Here is a 16,877-nt window from a genome sequence, read left to right on the forward strand (position 1 = left end):
GAGAGCGAGCGAGAATTCATCCGGATGCGGTGACGCTGCGGTCGCTTTCGAGATGCCCACGGAGGAATTCCTGCGTGGAGATGCCCCTTCTCGCGCCCGCGCATCAGTCGTTTTTCGTTGCAAATATTTCACGCTACCCTGCGGATTATAACAAAGTCCACCTGTCACAATTCTGACGGCGCGCTGCAAAGCACGTATTGGCACTGAAAACTAGTGTTTTCAATTCACTTCGTAGTATATCAGCTACGAAGCTTAGAAGATAGAGAATCAAGTGACTTGCCGTGAACTTGACACCAAAACAAAGTCCGTGCAGTTTTAAAATTTGATGCCGCAGTGTTCTCCGTGGTTTCAATGCATGTAAAGGTATTGGCAGCCGTTATTTTTATGACTTGCGCAATCAAGATTTAATTTTACAAGCAAGACATTTATTTTCTCGACAGCAAAAAAAAAACATGAAAATAAACACAACATATGCATTATGGTTGAAGAAAACTGCAAGTTATATGAAACTCAGCTAAAGCAAGTGAATAAGACAACTAAGAAAAACAGTAAATATACGATGATACAATGGGCATACATACACACATCACATTGAGATTTCATTGGCAAACATAGGTACAGTCACAAACCAGTTCATGAAACAATTGATTTCTATATATGTGAAGCGCAACCAGACAGTGACATCCCAGTTGTTAATGGGATATCTATAACAATGCGAACAATACATACCAGAAGGTATGTTTCAATTGGAGGGGGACTGTATCGAACTGTATAAACTGAGGCAATTCACAGATATCAAAAGTTGTGTCGGCGAAGGGTGATCAATCGAGCCAGACATTTGCTTCAGAATTCCAAAAAAAGATTTTAAATGCGTCTTGGCAGAGGCGAGACGTCAAGTATTTATAGCCCAATGTTTTCATGACATAGTGCCGGATGGAAAGGGCGCTGGTTAGAGTGATGTGGAGTCCTCCGGCACTTGATTCACTCAGGAACCCACCCTCCTTAGGTACAGCTTTTTTCCAATTAAGTTGCTAAGAAGCCGTTGATAACATGCTTGTAGCTACGGACGATGAATATTTCGTCGAAATGAGTTTCGCACACAAAGAAGTTCTTTTCCAGTGGTTTGTCAGCGCGAGGAATCGTACGCTCTCAGGCCTTGCGCTGTTCATCGTCGGCTGGAGCAGAGAAGAGAGACGCTTTCTTCCCTTGTTTGCGGGCCGAAGCATATCCCGCAATGCATCCAGGTGCAAAGAAGTGTCTTTGCTGCTTACTCATCACTGTTGCATGATCACATTGGCACGTATTGATCCCGAACAAGTCCAAATAGGGAAAGCGCAGACTTTGCAGCTTGCGAGCACACGAGCAAGCGACTAAAAGTGCCGCACTAACGGCTGACAAGCGCTCTCGACTGATCATGGTGGCGACTTGCGCGCCGCTCCACGGCCGAATGAAATATCAGCACGTCTCCTTTCAAGGCGCGGCCGGGATGGTGCTGGCTCAGTGGCACCTTTCCTTCTAGCCACCATAGAGGCAGGCAGCAGGTGTTCTGTGGGCACATGTAAAGATTGCGCAGCGCGCTCGCTCGAGCTAGAGGTACTGTATATGCTACCTTGAAAGCATTATACAGTAACTAACTCGAGCCACGAAGAGTAGGGCAGCACCGAAGCTGTTGTCATGCAGTAGTGATTTCTTTCCTGCTGTCCGTGACGGAGATAAGTGGTAGGTGTTGTGTGGATTAGTCGCGGAGCCTGGCCTGGCCACGGAACACCTGGCGCCGAGCTAGCCGTGTTTGCCTACAACGCTTGCCATGGGTAAACCGAGGAAGAAGCGCACGGCCGAAGAAGACGCCGCTTACCGCGAGGCTCGGCGTGCAGCGGATCGTGAGCGTTGTCGTCTACGACGATTAGATCCCGTTTACATGGCCAGTGAAAGAATCAAGAAGCGACAACGAAGATTGGACCCGGAGAAGCGACAACGAAGATTGGACCCGGAGTATGCAAAGCGAAGGCGCGAGGCAGAAGCGGCACGGAGGCGAAAACAGCGACAATTGGCCGGTCTAAAGGCCCGCCCTGCTGCCGGCGTTCCACATCCAAGGTTGCACGTGAGTTAAAGGAAGAACTTTTTAGATGGTGGTGGTTAGAAGGGCAACCGGTAGGGAGCACTGCGCAGCGCCTATTTAGATTCCCAGCAGCTTTAGGTGGGGCGATAGTTATAGCGCGAGAACAAAATGACACAGAGACAAGAAGGACACGAAAGACACTTGTCTCTGTGTCGTCGTTTTGTTCTCGCGCTATAACTAGGTGGTGGTGGTAGTGGTTAGAAGATGAGAAAAGGCACCTAATTTCTGCAACCCGGTCGGTTGCAGAAATTACCAACTAGCCCAAGCTGCCACACATTTTGGTGGGGGCTTTGTCCATCCCTCCCGTGGGGTCCCCTCCCCTCTAGGTCCCCTCCCCTCTGCGCATGACAGGTGGTGAGACAGCTGCACACTCCGCTGGGGACGGTAGTTCGGCGGTGTATAACGGTGTAAGAGCCCGCGCACCTCCCCTGCGCAACGCCGCGATGAATGCCAGCGCGCCGCGGAGAAGAAGGCTTGGGCTGCGAAACGGGAGCGGCGGCGTGCCGATCCCGAACTTCGGGCTCGCGAAGCCGAAAGGAAACGGCGGCTAGCGGACCCCATTCTCCGAGCTCGGGAAGCCTAATTGAAGCGTCAACGTCGAGTAGCAGATCTCGTAGCGGCAACGCGAAGCCGAAGCGAAACGTAAACAACGAGCAGCGAATCTCGAAGCGGCGCGGCAATGCGATCGGCGGCGAAGGCAGCGCAGTTCAAGCGCGAGTTCCTGGATAGGAGCTTCGGGCACATCTGCAAGGTATGCGACCCACTGTGGTTGTACTACAACCTGACCAAGCCCGCAGTAGCATTAACAACAAACAGCACCGCACGTCATCATCGGTCTGCTCCATGCTCCAACAAGATCGAGTTCGGGCAGAGTGCAGCAACTACAGTGATATCCGCACCACTGTTTATCAGCAAAGTTGTCCTCCATGCCAAATAGACCTTTTCATGCTAGCCATCCCTGCTAACCATTCATGCTGCGCAGCTGGTGTGACGTCGGCATAGTTGTCGCTTAGCAACCATGACTACTTCATAGCTCCAGATGTTCTCTGAAGGAACGCGCCAGCGCTTGCTCGGCCGTGTTCGGGCAACACCACCAGGGTACGGTTCAGACATTCGGAAGCAACGGGTCGGCCGTGCAAAGTTCGCACAGCCGAAGAGGAGGCCGTTTGCCTCGAAGCTAGGCGTGCTGCGGCCCGAGAATGTAACCGAACAGCAATCAGATCCCGACTATGCTCGACGGGAACGCGAAGCGAGCGCGGCGACGAAGCGGGCCAAGCGAAGTGTGCCAGGTGAGAGTCGAGCCGAGCACAATTATGTGACGAAAGGCCCGCCCTTCTACCCTGAGGGGCCACATCCAGGTGTGCTCGCAATTCTGGCTTCGGGGTTTGACCTAGGTCTGTTGCAGGCAGAGGAGGATTTTATGTTGGGGGGGGGGGGGGGGGGGGCAGCCGCCTAAAGTAACTCCGGAGGGGGTGGGGGTTCTAACATTTTTGTTTTTAGTAGCAGGAAGAAGCCGTCAAGCATTAATAAGAGTTATGTGTGCTCAAAATGGTCCCACTCGTTTATTCTAATTGGTGGTAAGAGGTGGACAAGCACTCTTAAAGGGGGGGGGGGAAGACTGGTGCTCACACAGGTTTTGGGGGTGGGGGGAGCAATCACCCTTCCTCAGGATCCGTACTCATGACAGGCTGTAGTTTTACAGCAAAGGCTGTTGAGATCAAAACACCGGTAACGTGCGGCGCCGTAGTTCTCTGCTGCTAGTGTCCGTAACCAGTATCGCAAGAAGCAAGAAGAAAAAAAAACTAGATAAAAGACAGGAAGGACACAATAGGATTCGAACCCGGGTACGCTGCATGCCAGCCCAGTATACTACGACTGAGCCACGCCAGTGCTTAGAACTCATTTCTAAACTGGCCTTAGGTAGGCTTGATGTCGGGAAGTAATCACACTAATATGAGTAATTAAGTGTTTTAAAACATTAAAAAACAACCAGGCACTGCTCCATGCAAACTGGGTAACGAGCGACTTCCAACCCATTAGAAAACTTGTTCTTAATCACCTATTAACTGTGGTGCATACCCCCTTCAGGCATAATTTTTTGTTGTCGTCAGCCACTGAATTAAAAAATTACACAAGATTTCTAGCAAGTGAGTAGCAGATACTACAATTCTTCGAAGAACGACGAAAGATGGCATAGAGAATGCTGGCCATCTACACAAACATGATTATGGCCTAGTGGGTACCCAGCAAGCGTACTCGCAGCAGTTACCCAAAGAGTGTTTAGAAAAGGCTCTGAAAAGCCACTCTTCCAGCTTTCGCTGCAACTCGGCTGCTCGTTCAGTGCAGACCTGGCAATTTTTTAAAGGAAGCGAGAACTGTCCAAAACGTGAAACGAGATGACTGCACGAATGGAAAGATTGTCCCTCATAGTGTCTCAGAGCAACCTTGTTTTTCTCGTGAGAAGTGGAGTTAGATATTTATTCATTGAAAATTGTGAGAAATGGCCTGTGGCGTCACCTGGAGTCTTAAACTATTATTTGATGTACCCTGTCACGTGATCGTAGACTAGTATACATTCTCAATATTTTATTGCTGCTATTGAAAGATTGTTTGCTTCTTCAGAGTAAAAGATATTACTTCATAAAAATGTACATATAAGCCTGCGTTAGTAGTACGTGTTGAAGTGGCGTTGCCCTTGCATGACGTAATCATCCCATGCTCGTCAGCGCTTCTTGAGCAACATTTCTGCGTGCTCATGAAACCATGCATGCAGTATACAGGTCACTAAGATTTTGGGGTGACGTGGTTCTTATACCTACATTTTGTCTCAGAAATAACGTGTGCCTCTGCTCGGCACAGCCGCGCTATGTGCAGTGACATATTTGGCGACTTGGCTTGGCTCCTGTGTTGAGAGAGTAATGATGACTGGGACAAGCCATCCACGACACAGGCACGTGCAATGCAGTACAAATACAGGGAAGTTGTATAAAGCCACATGATCTCATTGTAACGGCTTGTTATTTTAAGAAAATAGTTGTAAAGCTCAGAAAAAATGTGGCTAAGTGTAGTTATGGGAACTGCTGCGAAAGCACAACGACAGCATGCACAAGTCACGAGAAGGGCTACCGCCATCACTATGAATGCTCACTGGACAAAAAGCAAAATCAGTATTCAGAGCCTTTCAGATCGAAAAATGCTGCTTATAAACAACTACATGCTTTTGGGATTAACTGCTGCTACAACAAACACTACGAAAGGCAATCCGGGAAACACTGTGTTGAAAAAAATGCATAGTCCGTCCCTTTAACTGTAATCTATCACGCTAAGCTTGGTTTGATACAATGCAAAACACATGAAATGCTGGCAAGTGCTGTGGGTCGTTGACCAGCTTTGCCGTTTTTTAAGCTTCAGACGGCTAGAGCGAACTTTTTAAATGCGGAGGATTTCTTAGTCTTACGATGTTGCACTTTGGCGTCTGCGTTGTCTGCACCCCCACTGCGCATGGTCGGCTCGTCTCGTCCTCCTCGAATGTGGGCGGTGTGTATATAGGCCGCAGAGCGGGCATTCCGGGATTCAGTGAAGGGCGTCTTTACTTGTCTGTCGATTGACTTAACGCTTTTCTTGACTCGAGTAGACGCAACATTCATGCCATATCCCCTCCACTTAGCGACAGATTTACTCAAGTCGTCCCCCCCCCCCCCCCCCCCCCCCCCGGAGAAAGATGAAGGCGCCAATTTTTTCGTTATTTCGCAGCCTTGCATTTTGAAGTACACGAGTACATAAAAAAGTGTAAGGTACTTTGTGGTACTTTCATCCTTTGACCCCTCTTTCTGCCGCATAGCCTCCTTGAGAACCTCATTGTGGCTGCGGTTTTTACAAAATTAAATGCTCGCACCGCTGCACAAGGTTTCATGCCGGAAAATCCGAGGTGAGGAGAGAAAGTCCTTAAGATGGAAAGCTTTCGTCCATGGCCAGCGCAGACGACCCGAAAGCGCAGCCTTCCAATTCGAAAGTTGTGGATTTGTACCCACTATAAGTCATTTTAATCTGTCATAATTGTTACCAGACAGATAAAAGCAAGAAATGTTCCCTGTGGTGTCCCACTGCTGAGGTCACAGAATCAAACCTCAGTGGAAATTTTTTATGAAGGCGAGAATGACATAGGCCCATGTACTCGGGATTAAATGCATGACTTATGTCCCTAGGTGGTCGAAATTTGTCAAGCCCTTCACTGTGACATCTCTCGTGGTCATATTATTTTGGGACATTGAACTCCAACAAAGTTATCTCTCTTGGATTTATTTTGGTGTCTAGCGTTTTTTGTCTAGTATCCAGTATTTTCTCGGTTGCCGTGTAGACGCTCATTCTCACTTACATTTAAAGTGAAGTGTTCAGGCATACTAATTCCCAGTTCAATGTAGTGAAATCGGCTTTTGCAGTTAATGACATTGTTGGATGCCTTATATCACATTCTGCTTTTCCTGCCACTAGGTTGCATCATCGACTTGACCAACAGAAGTCGCTCAATATAACCGTTCTTTGCAGCGCAACTAGTACACATCGTGTGAGAAAACCGTGTCCAAATCAACAGAGGCTAATATAGTCCCCAAGATACACCATGTATCGACGCAAATTGAACACAAGGTTTCTACAACGCCTGCCCACCAGCGAATGTGCCACAGCCAATCAAAGGTGCACCTTTATGCATATTAGTACTATTACCGTCATTAAAAGTTACATCAGGATTTTAGGATTGCATACTGCAATGACAGATTCCTCGTCATTTTCACGGCGAGATTCCTGTTGGTACAGATGTGTGAATGTTTCGTACATGTGGCACTTGCAATGTTCGAATGCCACAAAACTTGATAACTGGTATTTGAATTGGCACAAGGGCTATCTACTTGTTGTCAATCTTGCAGAATTTGATGCATAAACTGACAAGCTGGTGATAATCTTCTGAAAAGACTGAAGTAGCATGGGACAAACAAAAAAAGGGGACAAAAAAGCACAACTTGTAGCTTGTGGTCACCTTTTTTGTCTCCTGTTTATCCTTTTTTTGTATGTGTCCTGTCCTTCTGCACATTGTTTTCAGGATATGCTGCCATAACAACTTGCCCGACTTTCAACGTAATGACAAGGTAGAATCCGTTATCACATTCCCTCATCCATTGCACTGTTGAAAAACTTGGACATTTGAAGGGTTACTCGCCAGGTCCCCTAGTTGGGCCGTGGCAGTTGTTGGTGTCTGATGAAGAGCATTATGCCACAAAAAATGTTTCAATCAATTCATTACGAGCTGCAAAAAGTGGCATTTTGAAGCGGTGCAAAAAGATGATGCGAGGAGACGAGCTCAAATCCCATGCTGCTTGCCCCACGTTGCCTTTGCAAGCTAAATCTCTTCTCTATCGTCTCTGGCATCCGAGCAAACGGTCACACGTGCACGATGTCCCCGAGCAAGCCCCTCCACCGAGAAGATGTGGGCAGCATTGTTTTCTTGACCACCATTACTTTGTGGTCTAGTACCTGTTTCTGCAGGATGGATTTAGAGATGCTGGTATAGACACGCCAGAATAGATTAGCATATTGAGTGCTCGAATGTGCAGGACTATTTAGTTTTCAGGGCTGGCGTCTGCTCGATGCATTAACAGTGGGGACACGAACGCACTCAAAATGCAGGTACATTAGCCCCGCATCTCGTTGCAATTCACGAGAAAAAAATGAAAAAGACGCACACATTCCCTGTGTGTGTGTCTCATTATTTATCTCAAGTTTTATTCATATATTCAGGCAATAAATTACACAAACTACACATTTTTGAAATAAATTTTGCTGTCTCACGTGCTACTGTTGGGGACATCAGATCAGTCTTCTATGCAGAGGGCTGACATCACAGCATACCATTTACACTGGGCAATTCTGTACTCTACGTCATTCCCTTATTCTCAGGGTGGACGTGCATGAAAGGAAGGGCAAGCAGCGTTCATCTTGAAATTTAAACCAGTTTCCCGGCACGTAGTGTTGCACAATTTGGCAGAACTGATCGTGAACGGCCCATGTATGCATTGCGCTCGTCAGCTCAAAATTGTCAAACTTGAGGAGTGGTCCTTCAAAGGAGCGCTAACACAAAAATATATCACCTTGCTTTTTTTTTTGAAGTAGGTATATTAATACCGACTTATCACTGCTGGAAACTGTTTGTGTGAGTGCACGATGCTCGTTTGTTTAGCACCCACTCTCTGTTTTCATTTCAGAGTGCCAACCTCAGCAGAAGCAGTTTCCAGAGAGAGGTAAGCACAGCTGGCCACGGTGACCACTCAAAACTGTGATGCACATGCTGCGCATGAGAGCAGGTACGCAGTTCTCACATCACAGCACTGCCAGCATACACGAAGTTGCAGGGACAAACGAGGAAATTGCAGTTAGAAGAAGTGCAAGGCACGTGCCAGCAACCAGCAAACTCGAACTTGTGGCGTAGGTTTGTTTACATTGCCAGCAAATAGTGCTATACAATTTATAAAGTTTTTGTACATTATTTGCTGTATTATGTACTTTTTCATTTATGGTTGCCGAAAACAACCTTTTTTTTTGTAAAGGTCGGCTGTATAACCCATATTAAGAAATATTTGAATTGTTGCCCCCATTTTGTTTGAGTTTTCTATCTGCTTAGAGAATGTTTATTTATTGTCGGTTTTGCCTTACTTACATTGTTTTATGTATTTTGTTGTTTACTGCTATAAAAAATGCAATGCATAGTACTCAAACTGTCTCCGTGGCAATAATGCCTTCGAGGCAGCTTAAAGTAGGGCTGACACAAATTTTAAATATTTTGGGACTGTTGCTCTGTATAAGAATGCGGATTTGAGAACTCTGAAAGAATGCGGTGCATGGGAATATGCCATGTTTATTTTTAATACCGTCACTTTAAAAAGACACTTTTGGTTTTAATATCGCGGAGGTGACTTCGCGACGTGTCATGGAGCAATTCGCAACATAATAGTGACAAATCTGCCGTCTGCTTGTGGTACACGTTGTAGAAGGTTTCGAGGCTGCTCGGCCCTGACATCCCAGGAAAGACGCGGAGCCAGACCAGGAACCTTCTTTATCGACCAGAACCCAGGCCACACCTGCCCGCTGCCAGCTGCTACCGTGTGCCATGACCACACCCGCGATCATCGTCCTTCTCTTCCTTTTGTCATTGGCAGGCTCGCGGCCGCCGCTCGCATACTGTGCCCTCCCCTTCGGCAAAAGCGGAGAGAGAGAGACGTGATGCAGTAGCTGCTAGCCTTGGCCATGACGGACCGCACACAACGCGCAAGACCACATACCGGCGCAGTCAGTCCACAATTCCATGTGTGACCTCAGGAGCTGCCAGCCTCTCATGCTGTCCTTGTAGGTCCCACCGCCTTTACGGCTGGCCTGCTGCTTGGTGCGTGAGGTGGAAGCGCCAGAGTGTACACACTTGTCAACGTGCTTTGGACCTTTGGCTCCAGCACTATTCCTGTCTGGTTTTAGCTTTCCTTGCCTGACGAATTCTTCGACCTTCACTTGATGCTCCTTACTCATGAAGTGCCTCGAGCTCGTCGCCGTGAATGAGCGCTGACATTTTGCAGATGCCATTTTCCGTGGTCGCAGCGTTGCATTCGTTTTCAGTGCCATCAGCCTGGGCACCGTCTTTCGCGCTGCAGTTCTGGGTTCAATGTTCAACGCGGACGCTACCCTGTTCGCTCAACGCACCGAGGAGGCCCGTCAACTCGCCCGACGCCGTATTCAGGCTCACCAAACTGCGGACGCACGCCGCTACAACCTTACACACCGAGAGGTTACCTTCCAACCAGGCGATGAAGTTTGGGTGTGGACTCCCATCCGATAGCGTGGTCACTCTAAAAAGTTGCTGCGGCGCTACTTCGGCCCGTACAAAGTTTTAAGCCGACTCTATGATGTTACATACGAAGTTCTCCCTGAGAGCACCTCAAGACGTTCCCGTCGGTTTCCACAAAGTGATGTGGTGCATGTGTCTGTCAAGGCTCAAGCCATATTTTTCGCGTCGTCAATCGAACGTAGATTGACTTACCATGCAATGACCATTTTTTTGTCACTTTTGTTTCTTTTTGATTGTCTTGTGTCCTAACTCCTTTCTTTATTGAGTACTATGACACCAGCCCATTTTTTTTCCTTACGACGCACTTGTTGGATTCCATGGTAGCATCTTTTTTTTTTTCATTTTTTTCCTCAACCCTCATTACCAGCATCGAGACGATGTTTTTCGAGGAGAGGGAATAATGCCACAGGTAATGGGTATGAGCCATCAACTGTAGCGTGAAATATCTTGGAAGTGAAGAAAAGAAGAGGCCTTTCCTTCCTGGTCTGGGGGGCGAGCAAGACGTCGATTCGTTGCTGTCTGTTATTTTGTTCGTGGCAATATGAAATTGCGTCGACGTAATAGACATTTGTTTATTGCTTTCTCGATACTTTTGATTATTCGGCATTCTGTCAGTTCGGAAATTTTTTTCCAGTACCATGAAATCCAAATCAACGAGCTTTTACTGTACTGCTACAACTTATTGTAATGAAGTTACGAGGCTTGGCTTCAGTCATTTGATTAATCTACGATAGGTTCGTAAAGCAGTGCATGGCATAATTGAAGCAGGGCCTAAACCCTTGAGGTGCGCGCTGTAGTGGACTACATGAAAATGTGTCGAACTCGTGCAACATAAATTCAAGGCACCCGGTATTAGATCCCAAGAAAGAAAATGAGATGAGAAAATGAATGAGTTTGAGTAACTATGTGCAATTAGCATGCAATCAATATCATATTTATTCTGCACTCTGTCAGGTTTAATTGTTACATAAAAGAATTAAATTTTATAGACTTTTTGGTTCTTTACACATAAGGGACTGAAAAGTCTTCAAAATTTCTGTTTATTTTACTTTGCTCAGTGAATTTTGTTTTAGTCCACTACATAGGTCGACAAAAATTGTGGAGCTCACTCAAACTCGCTCATGAAATATATTTTTCACTTGGGACTCACTCAGAAAAATTTTCCTGAGCCGGACTCACTCAAACTCGCCACTCGCTAAAACTTTCTGTACCAAAAAGTCTTAAAAAATTTTTGTGCATTTTACCTTGGTCAGTGTTTTTGTTTTCTTCCGCTGTTCGTCCCCGACCATACGAGATTCCGTCAAACTCTTGACTATACTCTATATGTTTTGTTACGATACTTCGCTGTATTGGGATTCACCCATTGCGTTCGTTGCTCTAGCAGTTGTGGTGCGCAACTGTTGATGCAAAGGTCGTGGAATCGAATCGCAACCTCGGTGGGCACATTTTCCGTAGAGGCTAAAATGTCCGAGGTCACTGTATTTAGTGGCATTAGGTAGACGAAATTTTCGAAGCCCTTCGCTATGGTGTCCTTCATAATCATATCGTGGTTTCGGGACGTTATGCCCCAACACTTGCTATCCTTCATCGAATTGCAGGTCAAATGTGTCCCCACATTGTTGTGACGCCTTATCTCTCTCTCTGTCTTTAGGTTACAAAGCAGCATCCTCTGTATTGTAGAGGACCAAGAATAGCGACTCCAGGACCTGTGAAAGTCGTGGAAGGTGCCAGTGCATATGCAAAAGAGGCTGCTGACAAAACCACATGGTTTGCAGGCATCTATCAGACCAACATGTACTCTCCAATGGTCTCCTGTTGGATGCAATCCCACGATCTCGAAGACAGCGACAATGTTTCTTGATCGTCGGAACCGCTGTCCCAAGGTGTAAGTGCACCACTTTGCATCTTCAAATCAGCAGCATCTGAAAGTGCCTTGAAGTTCCAACACCTGAAAAGCCCCCATTGGTGATGTTGGGCCTCCTCTGTAGTGGAATGAAAGCTAATCTCTGGCTTAGTGCTGTATGTGTGGTGTTGCGGAGCCAAACAATACCTCCTCTTGAAAATTGAAATGTTTTCAAGACCTATGGAGCGCAGAATGATGACATAAAACCAGCAGCCCCATGCACTTCCACACACACTGCGAGCAATATACAGTAGACTCGCAATAATTCGAACTCTGATAATTCATACCTTTGGTTCATTCTAACAAAACAAAATTTTTTTGTTGCCCTCTATTCTTTCAATGTATTTAAAAGCCTCTTGATTCAAACTTAATCATTTGGTTAATTCATACTTTTTGCACTGCCCTATCAGAAAATATCTGCTGCTTTCCCACTAATATTTAAAAGTTTGCGTGTTGTTATTCCCAACAGTCTAAAAATGAAAAATAAGCGCCTCAGGGCTTCAAGGAGCAACGCTTTGCTTGTAAACAAATGTTTGAAGCGAAGCACATGCATGGTCATAGGCGTACCAGCCGGGGGAGGGGGGGGGATGAGCCTGCCCACATTTGGCAGTGGTCACTCTTGCTGCACGCTGGGGAAACCAAGCAAGGCGAAATTTTTCGCCACAACAGTAATCACTAAATTTTTTCTTACGGGAGAATGAAAATGTTACGAGGTAATGTTACAACATAGTGAAATTTTGCCAACATTTACTCTGTGACGATTTTTCTCGTGGGCTCATCGCGGTGCTGGTCGCCTATGCGACACCTTTGCATCTTGTGCTGTAGTATTGCTGAGCAGGCAAGGGCTGAGCAGAGCCCTATATTATTACATCACTTCATCTTTTTATTCTGCTGTGACTTGATGAATTAACAAGAATCGACTGTATCTGCACTAACACGGCGACTTCGCTGCCACCTCTAGGTCGATTTCATGGCCAATAGTTATTCAGTTTATCTGTGTCTTCGTGGTAAGTCATAATGGTATTCCAAATGTGCTGTTATTGTTAAGAGTCAGTGGTGAAGCTAAAGTTGTTTCATAAAGCTGGGATTGTCACGAGTTGAAGAACGCCTCTTGAGTGCACTATTTAGTTAGTGTGTCATTATGTGGGGTACACGCACAAATTCTACGATAACTGTGCATATCCAAGGTTTGTCTTCAGCAGAAAGTACTACGCTTGCTGAATTGAAGTGTCTGCTGGGATTCGCAAAATTGTTTTCGAATTTCACTGCGGATGTGGCAGCAATTTCTTTCTCTCAGTGCCATGAAATACCCCTTCGGATTGGTCGTCCCACCCACAGTGGTTATGGGGCCCGGCTGCTGACCCGAAAATTGCAGGTTCAATCGTGGCTGGAAACAGTTGCATTTTCAATGGAGGCTAGCTGTAGGCCCGTTTACTTGGATCTAGTCGCACATTCGAGAACCGCAGGTGGTCGAAGTATCTGGAGCACTCCACTATGGCGTGCCTCCCAATTGTATTATGGTTTAGCTAGTCAAACTCCAGAAATTATTATTAATTACTCTCTCTCGGACTGTGTATGCTCTTGTGCCACAGTCTGCCAGCTTTGACAGCACCTTTGCATCTGAACAAAGTACTTTGGCAACAGTTCAGAATTGACATAGACAAAAAGAAGTATTGACACACTACAGCACTGAACTTCTGAAGTAAATGATAATGAAAATACAAGCACAGTTAAATACTGACGACCTGTCACAAAAGTGGCCACTTTACACATGAGGTCAGAAGGCACCATTTTTAATCCTAGAAACGAATACCAGACATGGAAAATTCTAATCACTTTCATGTGAGCAGGCACAAAGAAGATTGCTGTGGTCCCGAACCACATTATCATGCCAGGCTATGGAGGGAGAGCTGAAGCACTGATCACTTCGTTTCTCACCATATCAATCTTTTTTTTGTGGCTGTTCACGTGGAAGGGATGGGAATTTTCATGTTTTTTAGTTTATTAGATTCAGAATGGTGCCTCCAAATGTTGTGTACTAAGTCCTCACATGCATTAGCCTGTTGTCAGCTATTAAGTGTGCTTTAATGTAAAAATATTTAGCTGCTAGTGAAGAACTATAGTTTGTCTTTTCTTGCCTGTGTCGTTTATGCACTGCCTTCAGGATAATAAAGGACTATCGCCAACTTGCTCAGCTATCAATTCTTCTACAGCATCTTTGCAGCGTAGCTCATTCAGACTTCTGGTTTCTTTCAGCAATGCCTGTAGTCTTGGAATATCCAACGAGGACCAGCAGTCGAATGGAGGAATATTGAAATGGTGATGGCATCACAGATGGTGATGATGAGTGCAGACTGACAGCAAGCTCACCTTTAATGAAGAAGGAGAGAAAAAGGCCCTGCCACAGTCAATCGAGAGCCCGCACTTGTCATTGTCAGTGACAGCGCACTTCGCTCATGGAGGTTTCAAGATCTGGAGGCTTTGAACTTAGGACAGTGCTGTGACCTTTCCAATGCAACCTGTGCCTATGGACTATTGTATATTGAAATAGTCTCCTCGCGTCTTACATTGACACAGCCCAAGGGAAAGTGCCGATTCTGCGAGCACTCGCTTGCTTGCAGTGGTCATTTTCAGCAAATATTTAGCAAATAAATGAAAGTAGAAAGCTCGCATCTATCGGTAGATTGGATGGTGTCAGATTTCTTGCTCTATTTTTGATGAAACTAATTTTAACCATTCTTTCCACCCGCCATCTTGCCTTGCCATCCTTTCATCCCTCTTGACTAGCCTCAGCTGGTCTCCGAGTGCAGGACTGGACTGCATTGCCTTTCAAATAAATCTGCTGATATCCTCTTCCTGCCTTTCGGTGCGAGCTGTGCATTCCAACGTACTGTGGTGCGGTGTGCTCTCACTCCGCCGGCATATGTATTGGTATTCTGTGGGGTAATACGTATGTAATCTGTGGATGTTTGTGTGTCTGTATTGTGCCAACACCGCAGAATCCACGGCCGAAAGGTACTTGTGCGGTACTGGGTGGAGCCTCAGCTATTCTCAGTAATATTGCAGGATCGCCTTTTAACTGTGATCGATGGTCGTTAGGTTCTCCACGGTGTTAGACTGAAGCGTGCAGAACTTTAGCATTGAGAAGCCGAAGCTAGATCGCATTCATTGCTTCGCCTCTTTGGCGAAACTGTGACTTTTTTTCTCGCATACTAACCACCTACGATATATTTTAGCAGTCCATTGCACAATTTTATGTGCGGTACTTCTTGTAGGAAGTTTTATTATGCAGAAGCGATACACTCAAACCCCGATATAACAATCCAGGATATAACAAAATATAGGTTATAAGGAAGTAGATGAAAAATAGTCTTGCCATAGATATAGTGTTAGGAATAAACCTGCATAACGAATGTTTAGATATAACAAATTTATTTTTGAATAAGATGCAACTTTGTTATAATGAGGTCTGGGGTATAAGACAAGGGGGCATTAGATTTATGCGGCATGCATAAAACATGACGAGTTAAGGTATTAATTCATCCACTTTTCTCTTGTGGTTACAGGCACCGTCACATAAAAGCACAGCCTCATGTGATGCACCAGAATGCCTTTAAAGTGCCTGCTGTGATAATGTGATTTTCTGATATTGAGGTTCTCCCCACCACAAACATAGGCTCCCTAAAAACCACCCACCACCACTTGGCCAATGCGGTGGGCGCACTGTGAGAAACGAGCCGTTTTAATGGTCAACTAAAGTCAACACACCCTTTGTTTTGTAAAATGGTGGCCAACTTTAGAGGAATATCTTCGAGCTTTCCAAACTCTGTATATTAACAAATCACCCCATGCCCCTTAGAAACGAGGAAAAAGGCAAGGGCAAGAGATTTTTGGCTCACGCGCCTGTCATCTTTGTAGAAGAAGCGTTGACTTCGATTTAGGTGCATATGTGAAAGGACCACATGTGGCAGAAATTTCTGTACCCTTTCATTCCGACGTCCCGCATGATTATCTGGTTTTCGGACATCAAACCCCAACAATCATATTGTATACTTGACTTAATTGGTTGTGTCTGACAAGGTGCATTGCAGTATTTTCAGTCACCCTGTAGATGCTGATGCCTCCTTACTTTCAAAGGATAGGGTTCAGGCATACTTGTTCCCAGTTCAACTAGCGAAATAGGGCTTTAATGATTATTACGTTCTTGGATGCTTTATATCATGCTGCGATCAGGTTGTATTGCTGGCACAATCAACTGCAGTTCTTCAAGGGAACCGTTTTGTGCTGCGTGACCAGTCTACATTTTGTGAGAAGGGCATGTTCAAACCAACAAAGGCTAACATGACATCGATAGTTAGATGGAAATATGTCTGATCAAGAACAGACAAAGACAAAACAAGACATTTCGGCCCCTGTACGGAAAGCTTGTTCACAGCGAAGAAAAAAATAAAACAAAAAATTGGCCCCGTATCTGCATTTAACCTGCAAATGTCGTCGAAAGACGATAGTCTTACATGGGGAGAGAGGGAACAAAACTTTTATTTGATGTCCTGCTCAAGAAAATCGGTGAATTGTATTCTGGAGCGCTGCGTTAGAGTGCCTCGAGCGTGCAGCAAAGGCGAACGAGCGCATCAAGTCACGTCACACGTGAGACATGAGCGCCATCTGGCAGTTTTTTTCAAAAACAAAGCGCGTGGCTCTGAGACGGGTGTGCGCGCTCGTCTCAGAGGTGATAAGGTGTAGAACACAAGGCGACGGGTAGATGCCACCACCGTCTCCTTTTAGCAAAGCGCTGGAAACACTCGCCTTTCCGTGCAAGCGTAGCATGGTCAGCGCAGCGTGATAAGCGCTACGGTCCTTAAAATTACTTATGTATGCCTTTTCTAGCAAAAGGCGCACATGCAGAATATATACGTGTTGTTATGGTGCCCCAGATATGCGCAATAACTGCTTTTTAATCGACAATCGCACAA

The 16,877-nt window shown here is 45.8% G+C and overlaps 1 protein-coding gene across 2 annotated transcripts; it reads left to right on the forward strand.

Annotated features, from left to right (window-relative positions):
- The first annotated feature begins 1,497 nt into the window (after window positions 1-1,497).
- Window positions 1,498-16,374, forward strand: LOC142769076 (uncharacterized). 2 transcript variants are annotated; one of them, XM_075871928.1, is made up of 4 exons: window positions 1,498-2,101; window positions 8,374-8,409; window positions 11,653-11,886; window positions 14,161-16,374. In XM_075871928.1, exons 1-3 carry the CDS (start codon window positions 1,808-1,810, stop codon window positions 11,860-11,862), a joined length of 540 nt encoding a protein of 179 aa, XP_075728043.1. In that variant the 5' UTR covers window positions 1,498-1,807; the 3' UTR covers window positions 11,863-11,886; window positions 14,161-16,374. The 2 variants fall into 2 exon arrangements, with proteins under 2 accessions (XP_075728043.1, XP_075728044.1); XM_075871929.1 differs by lacking the exon at window positions 8,374-8,409 and having other exon boundaries at window positions 1,500-2,101.
- Window positions 16,375-16,877: the final 503 nt, after the last annotated feature.

The sequence above is a fragment of the Rhipicephalus microplus genome, chromosome 8, assembly GCF_043290135.1.
Source record: "Rhipicephalus microplus isolate Deutch F79 chromosome 8, USDA_Rmic, whole genome shotgun sequence".
In the NCBI taxonomy this organism is placed as follows: domain Eukaryota; kingdom Metazoa; phylum Arthropoda; class Arachnida; order Ixodida; family Ixodidae; genus Rhipicephalus; species Rhipicephalus microplus.

Excerpts from the sequence above, each read along its gene's own strand:
- LOC142769076 (XM_075871928.1), top strand. The coding sequence starts at position 1,808 with ATGGGTAAACCGAGGAAGAAGCGCACGGCCGAAGAAGACGCCGCTTAC. Across the intron at positions 2,102-8,373 it reads TTCCACATCCAAGGTTGCAC|AGTGCCAACCTCAGCAGAAG; the intron begins GTGAGTTAAAGG and ends TTTTCATTTCAG. Across the intron at positions 8,410-11,652 it reads GAAGCAGTTTCCAGAGAGAG|GTTACAAAGCAGCATCCTCT; the intron begins GTAAGCACAGCT and ends CTCTGTCTTTAG.